Genomic DNA, 20,561 nt, shown 5'->3' with positions numbered 1-20,561 from the left:
GCTTTGTCGTGCCCTCTTCACGACTGTCTTGGTGTGTTTGGACCATTCTAGTTTGTTGTTGTGGACACCAAGAACTTGAAGCTCTCAACCTGCTCCACTACAGCCCCATCGATGAAAATGGGGACGTGCTCCTTTTCCTGTTGTCCACAATCATCTCCTTAGTCTTGGTTACGTTGAGGGATAGGTTGTTATTCTGGCACCACCTGGCCAGGTCTCTGACTTCCTCCCTATAGACTATCTCATCGGTGTCGGTGATCAGGCCTACCACTGTTGTCGTCTGCAAATTTAATGATGGTGTTGGAGTCATGCCTGGCCATATAGTCGTGGGTGAACAGGGAGTACAGGACGGGACTGAGCACGCACCCCTGGGGAGCTCCAGTGTTGAGGATCAGCATGGCAGATGTGTTGCTACCTACCCTCACCACCTGGGGGCGGCCCGTCAGGAAGTCCAGGATCCAGTTGCAGAGGGAGGTGTTTAGTCCCAGGATCCTTAGCTTAGTGATGAGCTTTGAGGGTACTATGGTGTTGAACGCTGAGCTGTAATCAGTGAATAGCATTCTCACATAAGTGTTCCTTTTGTCCAGGTGGGAAAGGGCAGTGTGGAGTGCAATAGGGAAGTTGAAAGCTTGTATAGTAGTGCTTTGTAAACAAAAATGGCACTGTGTTAGACGGCATGCAAAAGTTTAAGAGTAGGGCTGCTGCAATTTTGTAAATGGTGTCCCCATAGTCAAAAACTGGCAGGAAAATGTGTGCTGTACAATCTGCTTCATGCTATTTAGGGAGAGGCAGGATCTTAAAAAAAAAAAAAGCCCACTTTAAATCTTTGCTTTTTTACCAGCTCATTCATATGTGTTTTAAACATTCAAACTTTGTCAGTCCACATGCCCTGATGTTTACAGGCAGGAAACCTATCGATGGGACAACCATTCAATTAATAAATATGTAGTCCATCAGATTTTAGTTTTTTGAGAATTAGAGATCAACATGTATTTAATCTTGGCCCCATTCATTTTTAAACCAACCAGGGCTTTCTGTAATGCAACATGGTCAGATTGCAGCTCTATGAGGCAATGGCATACATGCCAGAATGATTACCGCCCTGTAGCACTCAATTATGTAATCATGAAGTGCTTTGAGAGGCTGGTTATGGCACACATTAACTCCGCCACACTTGACCCACTCCAATTTGCATACCGCCCCAACAGATCCATAGACGACGCAATCTCAATTGCTTTCCGCACTGCACCAATCTAGATGAGAGGAATACCTATGTAAGAATGCTGTTCATTGACTACAGCGCAACGTTCAACACCATTGTCCCCTTCAAGCTTGTCACCAAGCTGGATCCTGGACTTCCTAACGGTCCGGCTTCCTTCTGGATGGTTCTCCCATCGCCACAGAGGAACTCTGCAGCTCTGTCAGTGACCATCGGGTTCTTGGTCACCTCCCTGACCAAGGCCCTTCTCCCCCGATTGCTCAGTTTGGCCGGGCGTTCAGCTCTAGGAAGAGTCTTGGTGGTTCCAAACTTCCACTTAAGAAGGATTGGAGACTTTCAATGCCGCAAAAAAATTTTGGTACCCCTTTATTTTAAGAATGTGAAATGTCAGAATAATAGTAGAGAATGATTTATTTCAGCTTTTATTTCTTTCATCACATACACTCAATTAGTATTTGGTAGCATTGCCTTTAAATTGTTGAACTTGGGTCAAACGTTTTGGGTAGCCTTCCACAAGCTTCCCACAATAAGTTGGGGGAATTTTGGCCCATTCCTCCTGACAGAGCTGGTGTAACTGAGTCAGGTTTATAGGCTTCCTTGCTCCCACACACCTTTTCAGCTCTGCCCACAAATGTTCTATGGGATTGAGGTCAGGGCTTTGTGAAGGCCACTCCAATACCTTGACTTTGTTGTCCTTAAGCAATTTTGCCACAACTTTGGAAGTATGCTTGGGGTCCTTGTCCATTTGGAAGACCCATTTGCGACCAAGCTTTAACTTCCTGACTGATGTCTTGAGATGTTGCTTCAATACATCCACATAATTTTCCTGCCTCATGATGCCATCTATTTTGTGAAGTGCACCAGTCCCTCCTGCAGCAAAGCACGCCCACAACATGATGCTTCCGCCCCCGTGCTTCACGGTTGGGATGGTGTTCTTCGGCTTGCAAGTCTGCTCCTTTTTCCTCCAAACATAACGATGGTCATCATGGCCAAACAGTTCTATTTTTGTTTCATCAGACCAGAGGACATTTCTCTCAAAAGTACTATCTTTGTCCCCATGTGCAGTTGCAAACCGTAGTCTGGCTTTTTTATGGCGATTTTGGAGCAGTGGCTTCTTCCTTGCTGAGCGGCCTTTCAGGTTATGTCGATATAGGACTCGATTTACTGTGGATATAGATACTTTTGTACCTGTTTCCTCCAGCATCTTCACAAGGTCCTTTGCTGTTGTTCTGGGATTGATTTGCACTTTTCGCACAAAAGTACGTTCATCTCTAGGTGACAGAATGCGTCTCCTTCCTGTGCGGTATGATGGTTGCATGGTTCCATGGTGTTTATACTTGCGTAGTCTTGTTTGTACAGATGAACGTCAGGCATTTGGAAATTCCTCCCAATGATGAACCAGACTTGTGGAGGTCTACAATTTTTTTCTGAGGTCTTGGCTGATATCTTTTGATTTTTTTTTGCCATGATGTCAAGCAAAGAGGCACTGAGTTTGAAGTTAGGCCTTGAAATACATCCACAGGTACATCTCCAATTGACTCAAATGATGTCAATTAGCCTATCAGAAGTTTCAAAAGCCATGACATCATTTTCTGGAATTTTCCAAGCTGTTTAAAGGCACAGTCAACTTAGTGTATGTAAACTTCTGACCCACTGGAATTGTGATACACTGAATTATAAGTGAAATAATCTGTCTGTAAACAATTGTTGGAAAAATTACTTGTCATTCACAAAGTATGTCCTAACCGACTTTTCAATGTGTGGAGCGGTTGAAATACGAGTTTTAATGACTCCAACCTAAGTGTATGTAAACTTCTGACTTCAACTGTAAGTAAATAAGGTTTTTCTCCTTTATATTTTGAATAATTAGCAAAAATGTCTACACCTGTTTTTTCTTTGTCCATTTTGTGGTATTGTGTTTAGATTGATGAAGAAAAATGATTTAATCAATTTTGTAGTAAGGCTGTAACGTAACAAAATGTGGAAAAAATCAAGGGGTCTGAATACTTTCCGAATGCACCGTAGATGCAGGTGCGCACATGTGCATGTGTAGCATGTGACAACAACAAGATCATATCAAGGATAGCATCACAAATTAATACATAAATACCACTTGAATCTTGACAATGAGTTGATCATTTGAATCAGCTGTGTAGTTTTTAGGCAAAAACAAAAATGTGCACCCCTTTGAGTCCCCAGGACTGAGAGCCACTGCTCTTCATTGCTCTCTGTATCTGAGGACAGAAAAAGGCAAAATTATACTCAAATACTGAATATTATGTTACTATTATCTCTGTGCTCACTTCTAGGGACTTGAACTACACAAAAGTACCTGCCTTATACAGAATAGCCTACTCTTTCACTTTGACAGTTGGGGTTGCAATCCTTTCACCCTCTTCCATGGCTGTTAGCTAGCTACCTACAAATGCATTTGGAGTTAGTTTTTTACAATGATGAATACATCAATATAGCTAGCTAATATGCACTTAGATAGCTGGGGATATATGTAAAGTTGTCTGGTTAGCAGCTCATTTGATTTAGCCTGTACGTTATCTAGTTAGCTACTATTATAAAAAAAAATTTTTTTTACATTTTCAAAATATATATACTTACTTGAATAAGTTCTCCCAGCCATGTGGACGATTGGAAACAAGGCAGCAAAGGTTGTCAGCAGAGCGGTTGAGAGCATTTTACTATTTACCTGTGAATAATTTGTGAAATGGAGAATGGATTAAACTATTAACCCATTTAATAACCAGAGCTGTGCTGTGCAAAACCTGCTGTGCTGAATTCCTGATGCACAATCTAACTTGCTGCTGTATGTGACTGACCGGCTCAAATCGGTCTTAAGTATCAAAATTAGAAATTGTGTTTTTTACGTTGGATAAAACTAGAGAGCTACAAAATGGTATATCATACACTACCTTTGAGGAACATTGGGAAAATAATTTTGCTTTGAAAGTAAACTTGTAAACTCAGTTTTGAGAAAATGGCCTTGAATGTTTTGGTACTACTATTGGAGAGCCCTTCTTTGTCTACACCCTTCAGCATTGTTCACACCCTCTTAAGCTTTAGCCCCACCCATCTCTTTAAGGGTTGATCCGAATGTACTAACAGCAGTCAAGCGCCAAAGCTAACTTGCTAGCTACTTCCAGACACATCTGAGCGAGAATAGCTCACTTAACATTACTCGCCCTAGCAGAGCTGGTTAGGCTGTTATGTTATTCAGAGCGTTGGTGACTGCAACTGTGCAGTCAGATTGTCTGTTTGTAAATTCAGAGCGTTTCGCATTCAGAGCGCACACTGGACGCTCTGGCCGGTTTAGTAGGGTTGATCCGAACGTTCTGACAACGGCAGTCAAGCACCCAAGCTAAATGGCTAACATTGGCTAGCTTGCTATCTACTTCCATACACATAGTGAGAGAACACCCCACACTGATCATTTACTCGCCCTAGCAGAGCTGGTTAGGCAGTTTTCATGTTATCCAGAGCGTTGGTGACTGTAACTGTGCTGCCGGCAAAAAATTATTATTACCCTTTTTGCTGACGTTTACTGACACCGGTCATATTCAACGGGTGTTGAGCGTTCGTAAATTCATCAGTTGTTCTGCGCTCTCTGGCACACAGACGAGAGTGCTCTGAAATTGGTGTAGCTGGCCAGACTGAATTTACGAACGCACCCGAAATGGTTACTTGCATAGTGGCGTATTTTTATAAGACATGTAGCTAGCTAGCTCTGCAGGTAGCTAACCAACCAGGTTCAATGTTAGCTAGCTAACATTAGGCTATAGCTAGCCAAGCAAATGACTCTTCCTGTCAAAATTTGAAACGTGTCATATCTGAAAATGGAACTAGCTAGACTATCTTACTCGTTTACATCATTCATGGTTTGACGCGTCTCCTGTCGGATGCCGTGGTTGCCCTTAGCTGGAAGATGTAATCCGGAGACAGGTGCTTTCTCAATCTCCTTAGCTATCATACTCAAAGTCCGCTGATTTCAAAACTCAGTCCCACAGAAATTGGAGAGCAACACTTATACAATTTTAATACACAATAAAAAAAAATTAAGCCGCGCTAGACAGGATTACCTAGACATACTGACCATATCAAATAGAAAGAAACGTAGAAAGAAACAAGTAGAAAGAAACTATATGGCAGACCAATCCAAACTCATCTCTCAGGCATGTCCAGCCCACTCATTATCTCAGCCAATCATGGCTAGTGGGAAGATTGCGGTCTTTCTGCGGCTAAACCAACTATGCTCGTAATTTAACAATAGTTTTTGTGTTTACAGATGGCATACACGTTTTGTTATTAAGGCACATGAAAGTTCACATGTAAAAAAAAAAAAAAAAAAAAAACGCATTTTGATTAAAAAAATGTTTTACTATCAAATGGCTCTCCTGTGAAGTGGTGACCCACGACATACGCCTAGTTGCCTGAAACGGGTTACATAGGCTGCCAGCATAGCCACAAGCGAGCCACTCTGGTAGGCCTGAGTGGCACGCAGCAATTTACTGCTTACTAATGTACACAAGCCGTAAGGGTGGGTATTGGGATTAAGCCTTTATTTTATGCACTCCTTAGCCTTATTGTCTACCTCCCCTCTCTGCTCAACATTTCAATGTTTTTATCCAATGTAATGTGAACACTGGGGAAACGAACTGCGTACTATAATGTAGTTGTTGGATGCTTCCTAAATGGCACTCTATTCCCTACAGTACATAGTGCACTATATATAGTGAATACAGTGCCATTTGACATCTAGATGTTTACTTCCTTGTTTTATAAATGCCAGCTGGTTTACTACTCTGAAATAGTCAGCTATAATTATAGGGCCTATGTGATTATAGTATGTTATGATTATGCTATGATAAGTGATTGGCTAAAATTACTCTTCTTTGCAGCAGATTTCTAAAACATTTATACAATATTACAGATGAGACTCATGTTCTGTGTAGTACAGCTGTTTATTCAAACCTTTTCGGTCAAACAATACATATTTAATTAATATAGTGTTCTATATCATTATTATATGGGTAAAGGACTTTGCTGCAGTTTTCATACTATAAGATGGGTCTTGAACCAGCAACCTGCTCAGGGATCCGTCATACCACTCCACTGTCCCCAGACCGTCAAGGGCCCTGTCCATTCTGACTACCTGTACTAAACTCACAGAATTAAATCCAATTGATACTACTTCATTGTAAATCTTTGTGAGAAACAGACAGTTTTCTGCGTATCTCAATAGAAAACTATTATACTGTGTCTGCATTACTGCCTGGACTAAACTCACAGAATCAAATAAGACAAAATAGATACTTTTGGTCACGTAGTGTATGTGGACACCTGCTTGTTGAATGTCTTATTCCAAAATTATGGGCGTTCATTTGGAGTTGGTCCCCTCTTTGCTGCTGTAACAGCAATTAGGCCTGGCTCACAGTCAGCGTTTGAATTCATCCCAAAGATGTTTGATGGAGTTGAGGTCAGGACTTTGTGCAGGCCAGTCAAGTTTTTCCACACCGATCTCGACAAACCATTTCTGTATGGACCTCGCTTTGTACACTGGGGCATTGTCATGCTGAAACAGGAAAAAGGGCCTTCCCCCAAACTGTTGGCACAAAATTGGAAGCACGGAATTGTCTAGAATGTCATTTGTATGCTGTAGCGTTAAGATTTCCCTTCACTGGAACTAAGGGGCCTAGCCTGACCCATGAAAACAGCCCAGACCATTATTCCACCTCCACTAAACTTTACAGTTGGCACTATGCATTCGAGCAGGTAGCGTTCTCCTGGCCAAACCCAGATTTGTCCGTTGGAATACCAGATGGTGAAGCGTGATTCATCACTCCAAATAAAGCGTTTCTACTTCTCCAGAGTCCAATGGCTTTACACCACTCCAGCCGACACTTGGCATTGCGCATGGTGATCTTAGGCTTGTTTGCGGCTGCTCGGACATGGAAACCCATTTCATGAAGCTCCCGACTAGCAGTTCTTGTGCTGACGTTGCTTCCAAAGGCCGTATGGAACTCGGTAGTGTGTGTTGCAACCTAGGACAGACCATTTTTACGTGCTTCAGCACTCGCCGTTATTGCTCCTAGACGTTCCCACTTCACATTATAACAGCCCTTACAGTTGACCGGGGCAGCTCTAGCAGGGCAGAAATTTGACGAACTGACTTGTTGGAAAGGTGGCATCCTATGACGGTGCCAGGTTACAAGTCACTGTTCTACTGCCAATGTTTGTCTGTCGAGATTACATGGCTGTGTCCTCAACGGGTGTGGCTGAAATAGCCGAATGCACTAAATTGAAGGGGTGCCACATACTTTTGTATAAATAGTGTACTTTATTATATTGTCTGTCTGACTAAATCCTCTATCTCTTTTCTCCAGGGAGGTTGCCTTCACCAGGCAGCTGCAGAAACAGTCCCCCAAGCTATGCTTCTACTACCTGGGCTTCTACATCCACTCCTGCAACAAGATGCGATACAAGGTACGATAATGACACTTTTACTTTTTTCTGTTTATACTCTGCTCTACTTGACGACTCTACTGTACTCTGCTCAATTGTATTCCGTTGTACTCTACCCAACTATATTCACCCTAGTAGGATGCTAATAACTTCTCCAAAGTAGTAGAGAGTATTTCACGACACTATTTCTATTATTCTGTATGATATCAAACAGAGAACGGGAGGGGGGGTTTGCCCCGCTCCCTAACATGTCAGTGTGATTAATAGCTGAGGCTTTGATGTGAGCGCAGTGTTTTCCCTATTCTATGTGTTTGTTATTTTAATCTCCGTGCCTCGCCTCCATAAAGACATTTATGTGTGCAGTGCACTTGGTGGAGGGACAGAGGATTGGAATGGATGTCTCATCTACGTTCCAAATTGCACCCTGTTCCCTATAGTGCACTACTTTTGACCAGGGCTCTGGGCTTCGGTCAAAAGTAGGGCACGATGTACAAAATAGGGTGTCATTTGGGTTGCTGCCCTTTTCTCTTACGGAGAATAGGGTGAGAAATGATTTAGAGAAAATATATATATTATCATTTGGAACCGTGTAAACGGTTTTGATGCCCCCTCCCCCCTCCCTAGACTCCACTTCACCCCCGCCTAACCTCTCCGACTGGTGGCTACGGCGATGTCTCTCTCATTGAAACCCCAGTACATTCAGAGCGTCCCGTTCCATCTGGCCCTCATGGAGAGCTCTCCCTCCTCTCCTTTTTCCCCCTCTCCCTCTTTTCCTGTCTTTCCCTCTGTGTTATTCTAGGTGCAAGGGTCTCAACAGGGAGACCAGTCTGAACTAGTGCTCTGGCTCTCTCCTCATTTTCACTCATTAGCCCCTACTCCTCTGTCTCTGTGGGCCCCTGTACTGAGGAGCAAGGCTCTGGTACAGAGCCATAGCTTTGCTCTAGTCTATACATTATGTAACAACAGCCCACTGAGAGCTGTGTTCTCTTACTCAATGTGCTGTTACTGTTCTCACTCAGTGTGCAGAGTTGCTACTGCACTGTAGCTTCAGACAGCCAGTGTAGAACCCCTATGCCCCAACAACTCCCAGTTGAGGTAGAATCATTGACGTCCAGGCCTAGGTTGGCATTCAACTCAAACCCATAATCAGTCTATTTTGAACTGGGCAACGGAGAGATCAGAGGGTTGTGGGTGTGAGACCAGGGCCAGGACATCTTAGGGACATAAACAGACATCATGTCAGCCATTCCATTGGTAAAGTGTGTGCGCGTTAAGATATATGTTTAATTAAAATGAAGCCGGGGGGATTCTGAAAGGTGAATTCTCACATTCTCAACACTAGTGGTTATGCTTTATCCAACGCTCTATGTCCTGGCTGCCTGACTTTTGGGCCTGTTTAAAGCGGGTTCTAATCCTCCCCTATGGTAGCCTGCTATGACATGGTGAAGCACTGGAAAGGAAGTTTATAAGAGATGGAGCACACACACACACACTGTTCTGCTCTTAGAGCAGAACAGCTGATTCATATACAGTAAAACTGTAGGGAGGGGAAGAATGTAAATAAAAGTGATGGACTCGCCGACAGCAGATAGGAGGAATGGATAGACTGATGGAGAGAAAGAGTAAGGGAGAGCAGACTGGGCTGCTAGAACCATTAGCGGTTGAGGATAGGTCACAGTGGAGATGGCCACTGTAAATCAGCAACACTAGGAGTGTGTGTGACACACACACCCGCTAACGCATGGAAAAATACACACAATCATCTCGCACACACAGAACCACACACACACACACACACACACAGAACCTGTCTTTCCCACACACACACACACACACACACACACACACACACACACACACACACACACACACACACACACACACACACACACACACACAGAACCTGTCTTTCCCACACACACACACACACACACACACACACACACACACACACACACACACACACACACAGGGGACATCCACATAACATTGACTGAGACGGGATGGTTTTGAGGAGGTTGGGTGAAAGTAAGCACCCTTTCCAAGTCTATTAGATTGGGCCAGAAATGTCTCATTAATCCCCCCTTTCTCTCATTCATTTCTTCATTGCCCCCTATTTCATTATCTAATTCCTCTATTCCCTCATTGGCTCATTCATCCGTGTGTTATTTCATTCAGGTATTCCTCCCAACTTTTCCCTTTCTGTCGAAGACATTGTGATGTCTTGTTGAGGATTATGGCAACATGTCATTTTCACACTCCTTCCTCCCCCCCAGCATTTATTATGGGTCCGCTTGATGGATCTCCCATTTTCGGTGTGTGTGTGTGTGTGCCTCTGTGATGTTGTATATACGTAGAATCCTAAACACACTGGTGTCAGTCGTGTCTGTTGCCACAGTTTCCTGCCCCTTCACCATTGGTATTTATCCCCCCAACCCCCCCTATATCTGATGGGGGGATACCCATTCACTACCTTATTTACCTCGCCCTATTTTATCCCAGGGAGAGACGGAGCTGGGGTGAGAAGGTTGCCCAGTTCCCACCTTCTCGCTCTCTCTCTCTCTCTCTCTCTCTCACACACACACACACAAACACACACAGACCCATGCTCTCACACATACACGAAACACATGCCCACAGTGTCCCATTACGAGCTTATTTGCATATGTGACCAAACTAGCTAATTAATGCCTAGACGCGCTGTGCGTTTGTTCTGGTCACAAAATGTCCCCGTTTGGAGTCCCAGCAGGACAATGATGTGTTGGAGGTCCCCTGGGTTCTGGGACTTAGTGAGGGCCTCTCAGTCCTAACCCTCTCTCACAACATGACCACTTGAACTCTGCTGGACACCTCTCACACCTCTCCCTCTCGCTCTTTCTCTCTCTCCTTTTTTATTGAGTCTACGAGTGTCAGTGAAAAGAAATCTAGAATACCTCGTTCTAGAACACATTATAACACTGATGAAGTCCCTCGTGGAATTTAACTTTTTTTTAGCACAGTTAATGTAATTCCAGCAGTAGTCCCTGTGAACTTTTTTGAAGCATTTTGTTTTTCGCTAATTGTTTGTTTTGACTTCCGGAAATGGATGGTATCTCGGTGGAGTCTAGAACATAGCCTCATCAAATGTTATTTGTCACATGTGCCGAATACAACAGGTGTAGACTTGACCTTGAAATGCTTACTTACAAATGTTCTCCAGCAATGCAGAGTGAAAAAGTAAGAACATTTGCAAAAAAATAAATGAAAAATGGTATCACAATAAATTACAATTACAAGACTATATACAGTGGTGACTCATTTAAAAGGTGCAAGCTTACGCCGCGGGATTTAGAGGTACCCAGCGTCATGGCTTCATCGCTCCAGACCACCGCAGGGGGGGGGAGTTAGAGCACTCATGATGCATTTGGGTCCCAAGGTTTTTATATGACCAATCATATCGAGTGGTTCCAATGAAGAATTTGACATTATGCCACCCGTCGCTGGTGACTTTCTTCAGCAAAGATGTCTGACAAAAACATAACGTTGGAAGCAAATGTAAGTAATTATAACGTCATAACGAGTCAAGCAAAAAATGTACAATTGAGAGGAATGTGTTCGTTAATGTAGAGACGAACGATTGTGCATGTTTTTTTGTCATGAAGTTCATTTACGAAAATCGCTATTTATCAAGTTTTTTTTTCTTCAGTCATATCCAATGCCAGGTGTATCAAACTCCATTCTTTGAATGATGCTGTGTCTGCATGTATGTATTACAATTATACACTTCAACAGTGTTTACTGCTCCAGGAACATCAATGATTACACATTGTAACTATGCAATAGACTAGAAACATGATTACGTAAAGACTGATTTGTAATTCATATGTACAGAAAAAAAACAGTACACTAAACTTCCTATGCATATCTAACTCCCTTTGTCTGCATTCATCCGAGGAGGTTCTCCCTGCCATGTGGATGATTGAAAACAGGGCAGCAAAGTTTGTCACCAGAGTGGTTTAGAGCATATTACTATAAGCCCGTGAATAACCAGACCTTCATACAAACTTGCTATGCTGAATTCTTGACGCACAACCAAAGGTGCTGCCATATCCTGCCAGCACGCCCACAAGCGAGCCACTCAGGCGGAGAATGACACATGGAAGAGTGCGAGGAACGAGATGAGAGGGCATAATCAACAGGCGGCGCCGGAAAGAGATGGCTGCCTCGCTTCGTGTCCCTTGGAAAATATGCAGTATTTTGTTTTTTTACGTGTTATTTCTTACATCGGTACCCCGGGTAATCTTAGGTTTCATTACATACAGTCGGGAGGAACTACTGAATATACGATTAACGTCAACTCATCATCGTTCCTACCAGGAATATGACTTTCCCGAAACGGATCCAGTGTCTTGCCTTCCACACAATACAATGGATCTGATCCCAGCCGGCGACCCTGTGCGACGCCGGAAAAGGGGAAAACGTGGCGGTCTCGTGGTCAGGCTTCGGAGACGGGCACATCGCGCTCCACTCCCTAGCATACTACTCGCCAATGTCCAGTCTCTTGACAATAAGGTTGATGAAATCCGAGCACGGGTAGCATTCCAGAGAGACATCAGGGATTGCAACGTGCTCTGCTTCACGGAAAACATGGCTAACTCAAGGGACGCTAACGGAGTCGGTGCAGCCAGCTGGTTTCTCCATGCATCGCGCCGACAGAAACAAACATCTTTCCGGTAAGAAGAGGGGCGGGGGGGTATGCCTTATGATTAACGAGAAGTGGTGTGATCATCATAACAACACACAAGAACTCAAGTCGTTCTGTTCACCTGATCTAGAACTCCTCACAATCAAATGTCGACCGCATTATCTACCAAGGGAATTCTCGTCAATCATAATCACAGCCGTATACATTCCCCCACAAGCAGACACATCGATGGCCCTGAACGAACTTTATCTGACTCTTTGTAAACTGGAAACCACACACCCTGAGGCTGCATTCATCGTAGCTGGGGATTTTAACAAGGCTAATCTAAAAACAAAACTCCCTAAATTCTATCAGCATATCGATTGTGCTACCAGGGCTGGAAAAACACTAGACCATTGTTACACTAATTTCCGCGACGCTTATAAGGCCCTCCCCCGCCCCCCTTTCGGAAAAGCTGACCACGACTCCATTTTGTTGATTCCAGCCTACAAACAAAAACTCAAACAACAAGCTCCCGCGCTCAGGTCTGTTCAACGCTGGTCCGACCAATCTGAATCCACGCTTAAAGACTGCTTCGATCACGCAGATTGGAATATGTTCCGCATCGCGTCCAACAACAATATTGACGAATATGCTGATTCGGTGAGCGAGTTCATTAGGAAGTGCATTGACGATGTCGTACCCACAGCAACGATAAAAACATTCCCAAACCAGAAACCGTGGATTGACGGCAGCATTCGCGTGAAACTGAAAGCGCGAACCACTGCTTTTAACCAGGGCAAGGTGACCGGAAGCATGACCGAATACAAACAGTGTAGCTATTCTCTCCGCAAGGCAATCAAACAGGCCAAGTCTCAGTACAGAGACAAAATCGAGTCGAAATTCAACAGCTCAGACACAAGAGGTATGTGGCAGGGTCTACAGTCAATCACGGATTACAAAAAGAAAACCAGCCCCGTCGAGGACCAGGATGTCTTGCTCCCAGACAGGCTAAACAACTTTTTTGCCCGCTTTGAGGACAATACAGTGCCACTGACACGGCCCCCTACCAAAACCTGCGGGCTCTCCTTCACTGCAGCCGAGGTGAGTAAAACATTTAAACGTGTTAACCCTCGCAAGGCTGCAGGCCCAGACGGCATTCCCAGCCGCGTCCTCAGAGCATGCGCAGACCAGCTGGCTGGTGTGTTTACGGACATATTCAATCAATCCTTATCCCAGTCTGCTGTTCCCACATGCTTCAAGAGGGCCACCATTGTTCCTGTTCCCAAGAAAGCTAAGGTAACTGAGCTAAACGACTACCGCCCCGTAGCACTCACTTCCGTCATCATGAAGTGCTTTGAGAGACTAGTCAAGGACCATATCACCTCCACCCTACCGGACACCCTAGACCCACTCCAATTTGCTTACCGACCCAATAGGTCCACAGACGACGCAATCGCAACCACACTGCACACTGCCCTAACCCATCTGGACAAGAGGAATACCCATGTGAGAATGCTGTTCATCGATTACAGCTCAGCATTTAACACCATAGTACCCTCCAAACTCGTCATCAAGCTCGAGACCCTGGGTCTCGACCCCGCCCTGTGCAACTGGGTCCTGGACTTCCTGACGGGCCGCCCCCAGGTGGTGAGGGTAGGTAACAACATCTCCACCCCGCTGATCCTCAACACTGGGGCCCCACAAGGGTGCGTTCTGAGCCCTCTCCTGTACTCCCTGTTCACCCACGACTGCGTGGCCATGCACGCCTCCAACTCAATCATCAAGTTTGCGGATGACACTACAGTGGTAGGCTTGATCACCAACAACGACGAGACGGCCTACAGGGAGGAGGTGAGGGCCCTCGGAGTGTGGTGTCAGGAAAATAACCTCATACTCAACGTCAACAAAACAAAGGAGATGATTGTGGACTTCAGGAAACAGCAGAGGGAGCACCCCCCTATCCACATCGACGGGTCAGTAGTGGAGAAGGTGGAAAGTTTTAAGTTCCTCGGTGTACACATCACGGACAAACTGAACTGGTCCACCCACACAGACAGCGTTGTGAAGAAGGCGCAGCAGCGCCTCTTCAACCTCAGGAGGCTGAAGAAATTCGGCTTGTCACCAAAAGCACTCACAAACTTCTACAGATGCACAATCGAGAGCATCCTGTCGGGCTGTATCACCGCCTGGTACGGCAACTGCTCCGCCCACAACCGTAAGGCTCTCCAGAGGGTAGTGAGGTCTGCAGAACGCATCACCAGGGGCAAACTACCTGCCCTCCAGGACACCTACACCACCCGATGTCACAGGAAGGCCATAAAGATCATCAAGGACAACAACCACCCAAGCCACTGCCTGTTCACCCCGCTATCATCCAGAAGGCGAGGTCAGTACAGGTGCATCAAAGCAGGGACCGAGAGACTGAAAAACAGCTTCTATCTCAAGGCCATCAGACTGTTAAACAGCCACCACTAACATTTAGCGGCCGCTGCCAACATACTGACTCAACTCCAGCCACTTTAAAAATGGGAATTGATGGAAATTATGTAAAAATGTACCACTAGCCACTTTAAGCAATGCCACTTAATACAATGTTTACATACCCTACATTACCCATCTCATATGTATATATACTGTACTCTATATCATCTACTGCATCTTGCCATCTTTATGCAATACATGTACCACTAGCCACTTTAAACTATGCCACTTTATGTTTACATACCCTACAGTACTCATCTCATATGTATATACCGTACTCTATACCATCTACTGCATCTGCCATGCCGTTCTGTACCACCACTCATCCATATATCTTTATGTACATATTCTTTATCCCTTACACTTGTGTGTGTGTGTAAGGTAGTAGTGTGGAATTGTTAGGTTAGATTACTGTTGGTTATTACTGCATTGTCGGAACTAGAAGCACAAGCATTTCGCTACACTCGCATTAACATCTGCTAACCATGTGTATGTGACTAATAAAATTTGATTTGATTTGATTTTAATAATGTAATGAAACAAGCAGGGAGCAGGTTTCGAACCCTCAACATTCTAGCCCAAAGTCCAGCACGCTATCGACTGTGCCCAAATTTATTAATTGGGGTTGGGGCCGATTGTGGCTAAAAACACTATCAATTGGAATCTTTAACAAGGGGGAAAATTATTATTATTTGTTTTTCAGAAGCGTAGCAGGCTGTGAATTCAGCTAACAACGTTTCTAGGATGGGCTATTAGCTGAACAATAGACTATTCAACCTTTACTTAAGAATTGTCTAATAGCCAAGCTAGGTGTGAACCCCCCCCCTCACCAACTTGCAACAAATCATTCATCTACCTTTCCACATCTAACTACACACGTATCTACCTACACACGGTTAATGTTCTGAAATAAATGAATATATAATTATATATATATATATACAGTTGAAGTCAGAAGTTTACATACACTTAAATTAAAACTCGTTTTTCAACCACTCCACACATTTCTTGTAAACAAACTATAGTTTTGGCAAGTCGGTTAGGACATCTTCTGTGTGCATGACACAAGTAATTTTTCCAACAATTGTTTACAGACAGATTATTTCACTTATAATTCATTGTATCGCAATTCCAGTGGGTCAGAAGTTTACATACACTAAGTTGACTGTGCCTTTAAACAGCTTGGAAAATTCCAGCAAATTATGTAATGGCTTTAGAAGCTTCTGATAGGCTAATTGTCATAATTTGAGTAAATTGGAGTTGTACCTGTGGATGTATTTCAAGGCCTACCTTCAAGCTCAGTGCCTCTTTGCTTGACAAAATGGGTAAATCAAAAGAAATCAGCCGAGACCTCAGGAAAAAGTTGTAGACCTCCACAAGTCTGGTTCATCGTTGGGAGCAATTTCCAAACACCTGAAGGTACCACGTTCATCTGTACAAACAATAGTATGCAAGTATAAACACCATGGGCCCACACAGCCGTCATACCGCTCAGGAAGGTGACGAGTTCTGTCCTAGAGATGCACGTACTTTGGTGCTAAAAGTGCAAATGAATCCCAGAACAACAGCAAAGGACCTTGTGAAGACGCTGGGGGAAACAGGTACAAAAGTATCTATATCCACAGTAAAACGAGTCCTATATCGACATAACATGAAAGGCCGCTCAGCAAGGAAGAAGCCACTGCTCCAAAACCGCCATAAAAAAGCCAGACTACGGTTTGCAACTGCACAAGGGGACAAAGATTGTACTTTTGAGAGAAATGTCCTCTGGTCTGATGAAACAAAAATAGAACTGTTTGGCCATAATGACCATCATTATCTTTGGAGGAAAAAGGGGCAGACTTGCAAGCCGAAGAACACCATCCCAACCGTGAAGCACGGGGGTGGCAGCATCATGTTGTCGGGGTGCTTTGCTGCAGAAGGGACTGGTGCACTTCACAAAATAGATGGCATCATGGGGATGGAAAATTATGTGGATATATTGAAGCAACATCTCAAGACATCAGTCAGGAAGTTAAAGCTTGGTCGCAAATGGGTCTTCCAAATGGACAATGACCCCAAGCATACTAACAAATTCGTGGCAAAATGGCTTAAGGAAAACCTAGTCAAGGTATTGGAGTGGCCATCACAAAACCCTGACCTCAATCCTTTTTCAAACTGAAAAAGAATGTGCGAGCAAGGAGGCCTGCAAACCTGACTCAGTTACACCAGTTCTGTCAGGAGAAATGGGCCAAAATGCACCCAACTTATTGTGGGAGCTTGTGGAAGGCTACCCAAAATGTTTGACCCAAGTTCAACAATTTAAAGGCCATGCTACCAAATACTAATTGAGTGTATGTAAACTTCTGACCCACTGGGAATGTGATGAAAGAAATTAAAGCTGAAATAAATCATTCTCTCTACTATTATTCTGACATTTGACATTCTTAAAATAAAGTGCTGATCCTAACTGACCTAAGACAGGGAATTTTTACTTGGATTAACTGTTAGGAATTGTGAAAAACTGAGTTTAAATGTATTTGGCAAGGTGTATATAAACTTCCGACTTCAACTGTATGTACCGGTATGTTAGCTATCTACCTAACGTTAGTAGTTACACATCAAACTTGACAGTATATTAACTATAGGCTATCTAAATACCCAATGTTTATTGACTTGTTTTCCCCCATCATTCTTAGCATAGCTAAATGATATAGTCGTTTTGCGTTCACAATGGACATTTGGTTGCTTTCGTAGATTCGCTCTAGCTATCTACACCGATTTCAGAGCTCTCTCGTCTGAGTAGTGTACCAGAGTGCAGAATGATTTTACGAGCGCTCAACACCCGTTGAATATGGCCGGTGTCAGCAACAAAGCACAATTAATTTGTTTCCAGCAGCACATTTACAGTCACCAACACTCTGGTTAACACAAACTGCCTAACCAGCTATGCCAGGGCGAGTAAAATGGTCAGAGTGGTCTCATTTGTTTCTGGAAGTAGCTAGCAAGCTAGCCAACGTTAGCTGGGGTGCTTGACTGCCATTGCAAGGCCAAAATGCTCAAATCAGCCCTACAACGTGAGAGCGAAACGGTCAGAATTTACACACCATAATATTAACTAAACAAGTACCAGTCAAAAGTTTGGACACACCTACTCATTCCAGAATTTTTCAATATTTGTACTATTTTCTACATTGTAGAATCATAGTGAAGACATCACAACTATGAAATAACACATATACAGTGGGGCAAAAAAGTATTTAGTCAGCCACCAATTGTGCAAGTTCTCCCACTTAAAAAGATGAGAGAGGCCTGTAATTTTCATCATAGGTACACTTCAACTATGACAGACAAAATGAGGGGAAAAAATCCAGAAAATCACATTGGAGGATTTTTAATGAATTTATTTGCAAATTATGGTGGAAAATAAGTATTTGGTCACCTACAAACAAGCAAGATTTCTGGCTCTCACAGACCTGTAACTTCTTCTTTAAGAGGCTCCTCCGTCCTCCACTCGTTACCTGTATTAATGGCACCTGTTTGAACTTGTAAATGTAATTATTGGCGGAGAGTCATGTCATTGAAAACAAATATTTTTTGATATACTGTAGGCCTTACCATATGCAAAATTAGTCTCACTAGTGTTAATTAATGTGCTGTAAAAAAGTGGTGTAGGTCTTATTTATTTAAAAAGCATATTGAAGTTAGAAGCAATAGGATTTGAAGCAATACGATTTCAGCATCGTTTCGCACTGTTTTGAGACAAGCATGGTGACTGGTCTTGATAAATCAATGATTTTTTTTCACTGAATCTCCGTTTGGGTATTGGTTATATTAGAATAAAATAATTAGGATGCATAAATGTTATGCTCTTAGTTTAACCTTTTTATAACTGGGCAAGTCACAAGGACACCACCTCCTTCCTCCACGTCGGGGAATTGAACCCCGGTCTCCCGCGTGCCCTGCCCGCACGTCACTGGGATTCTTTAGCTAAATAGCCCAGTACTGTACTGCCGACCGTCACGTTGTACAGCGCCATATATTCCGTTCCATCCTAACGGAAACCCAGAGGGTTTTTTGTTTTTCTTGGAATAGAAAAAACATAATATTAATCAAATTAATTAAGCAAGTACCAGTCAAAAGTTTGGACACCTACTCATTCCAGGATTTTTTTACATTTTTACTTTCTACATTGTAGAATAATAGTGAAGAGATCACAACTATGAAATAACACACATGGAATCGGTTAAGAACAAATTCTTATTTACATGGACAGCCTACTCCTTCCTCCACTTCGGGGAATTGAACCTCGGTCTCCCGCATGACCGCATTCTCTAGTACAAACATGGCCTGCTCTCCCTTATGTAAGGAATTAGGCACTTTCCCATGTTTACTACAGTATGTATTGTAGGCTATGTTTACTTGTCAGACTGCACAGTAGCCTAATAAACAAATTCAGATGGCTTATCTTCAAAATGCTTATTATCCAAATGTAAAAGCATGTACTGTATTTCTTCATCAGCATCTTTATGCTTTCATTTATCAAAATGCAGATGTTGATTTAGTTATAGATCCGTAACGAATTATGGGAATAAATATCACTGAATTTTAGAAATATTGGATTAAAGTTGTGTAATGAAGGCAAACAATTTAGAATCCTCCAATCCTCTTATGCTGTGGCCTAGCCCCGATCGGCACGTTGTACAGCGCCATATTTTCCATTCCATTCTTACGGAAACCCTGAGGTTTATTTTTCTTCGAATAGAAATACCATAATATTAATCAAATTAAGCCAAATTTCTTTAAATAAATCCCACATACCATGTTATTACAAAAAAGGTTTTAAATTGTCTAGTAATGGCAATTTTGAAGACTATCAAATGCTTATCTTTGAGAAGCCCTCTGGTGGTCAAACTAGCACTAACTTGCATTAACAGAAAAAATGGGTGACAATTAAATAACGTGCCACAGAATGCTGCAGCAGCCCGCAATGTGTGCTGCAGTATGACACAACATAAAGGAGGAACCACTCTACAAGGAGTACCGGTACCCAGTCAATATGCAGGGGTACAAGGTAGTTGAATTAGTATGTACATGTAGGTAGGGGTAAAAGTAACTAGGCAATCAGGATAGCATGTAAACAGAGTAGTGGCAGCACAGTGTGAAATTGTGTGTTTTTGTGTGGAGTCAATATACATGTGTGTTGGTGTAAGTGTGTTTGTAGTCCAGTGAGTGTGCATAGTCAGTGCAAAAAAAAAGGGTAATTGTAATAGTCAGGGTAGCCATTTAATTAACTGTTCAGCAGTCTTATGGCTTGGAGGTAGAAGCTGTTCAGGTGCCTTTAGGTCCCAGACTTTGCGCTCCGGTACCACTTGCTGTGCGGTAGCAGAGAAAACAGTCTATGACTTTGGTGACTGGAGTCTCTGACAATTTTATGGGCTTTCCTCTGACACGCCTATTATATAGGTCCTGGATGGCAGGAAGCTTGGCCCCAGTGATGTGCTGGGCTGTACGCACTGCCCTCTGTAGTGCCTTGCGGTCAGAGGCTGAGCAGTTGCCATACCAGGCGGTGATACAACCAGTCAGGATGCTCTCTGATGCAGCTGTAGAACTTTTTGTGGATCAGAGGACCCATGCCAAATCTTTCTCCTGAGGGGGAATAGGCGTTGTCATGCCATCTTCACGACTGTCTTGGTGTGTTTGGACCATAATAATTTGTTGATGTGGAACACTAAGGCACTTGAAGCT

At 43.4% G+C, this 20,561-nt stretch overlaps 1 protein-coding gene across 4 annotated transcripts in view; it reads left to right on the top strand.

Moving 5' to 3' along the window:
* The window catches only part of LOC139562642 (arginyl-tRNA--protein transferase 1), a 190,566-nt gene that overhangs the window by 118,083 nt on the left and 51,922 nt on the right, over positions 1–20,561 (top strand). For all 4 annotated transcript variants that reach the window (XM_071380508.1, XM_071380507.1, XM_071380510.1 and 1 more), the window contains one exon: positions 7,609–7,708. In XM_071380508.1, coding sequence (XP_071236609.1) covers positions 7,609–7,708 — 100 coding nt within the window. The remainder of the gene's footprint in view (positions 1–7,608; positions 7,709–20,561) is intronic.

The sequence above is a fragment of the Salvelinus alpinus genome, chromosome 32, assembly GCF_045679555.1.
Source record: "Salvelinus alpinus chromosome 32, SLU_Salpinus.1, whole genome shotgun sequence".
Lineage (NCBI taxonomy): Eukaryota > Metazoa > Chordata > Actinopteri > Salmoniformes > Salmonidae > Salvelinus > Salvelinus alpinus.
Note: the sequence above shows the minus strand (reverse complement) of the source record. Positions and strands in the feature narration are given on the sequence as shown.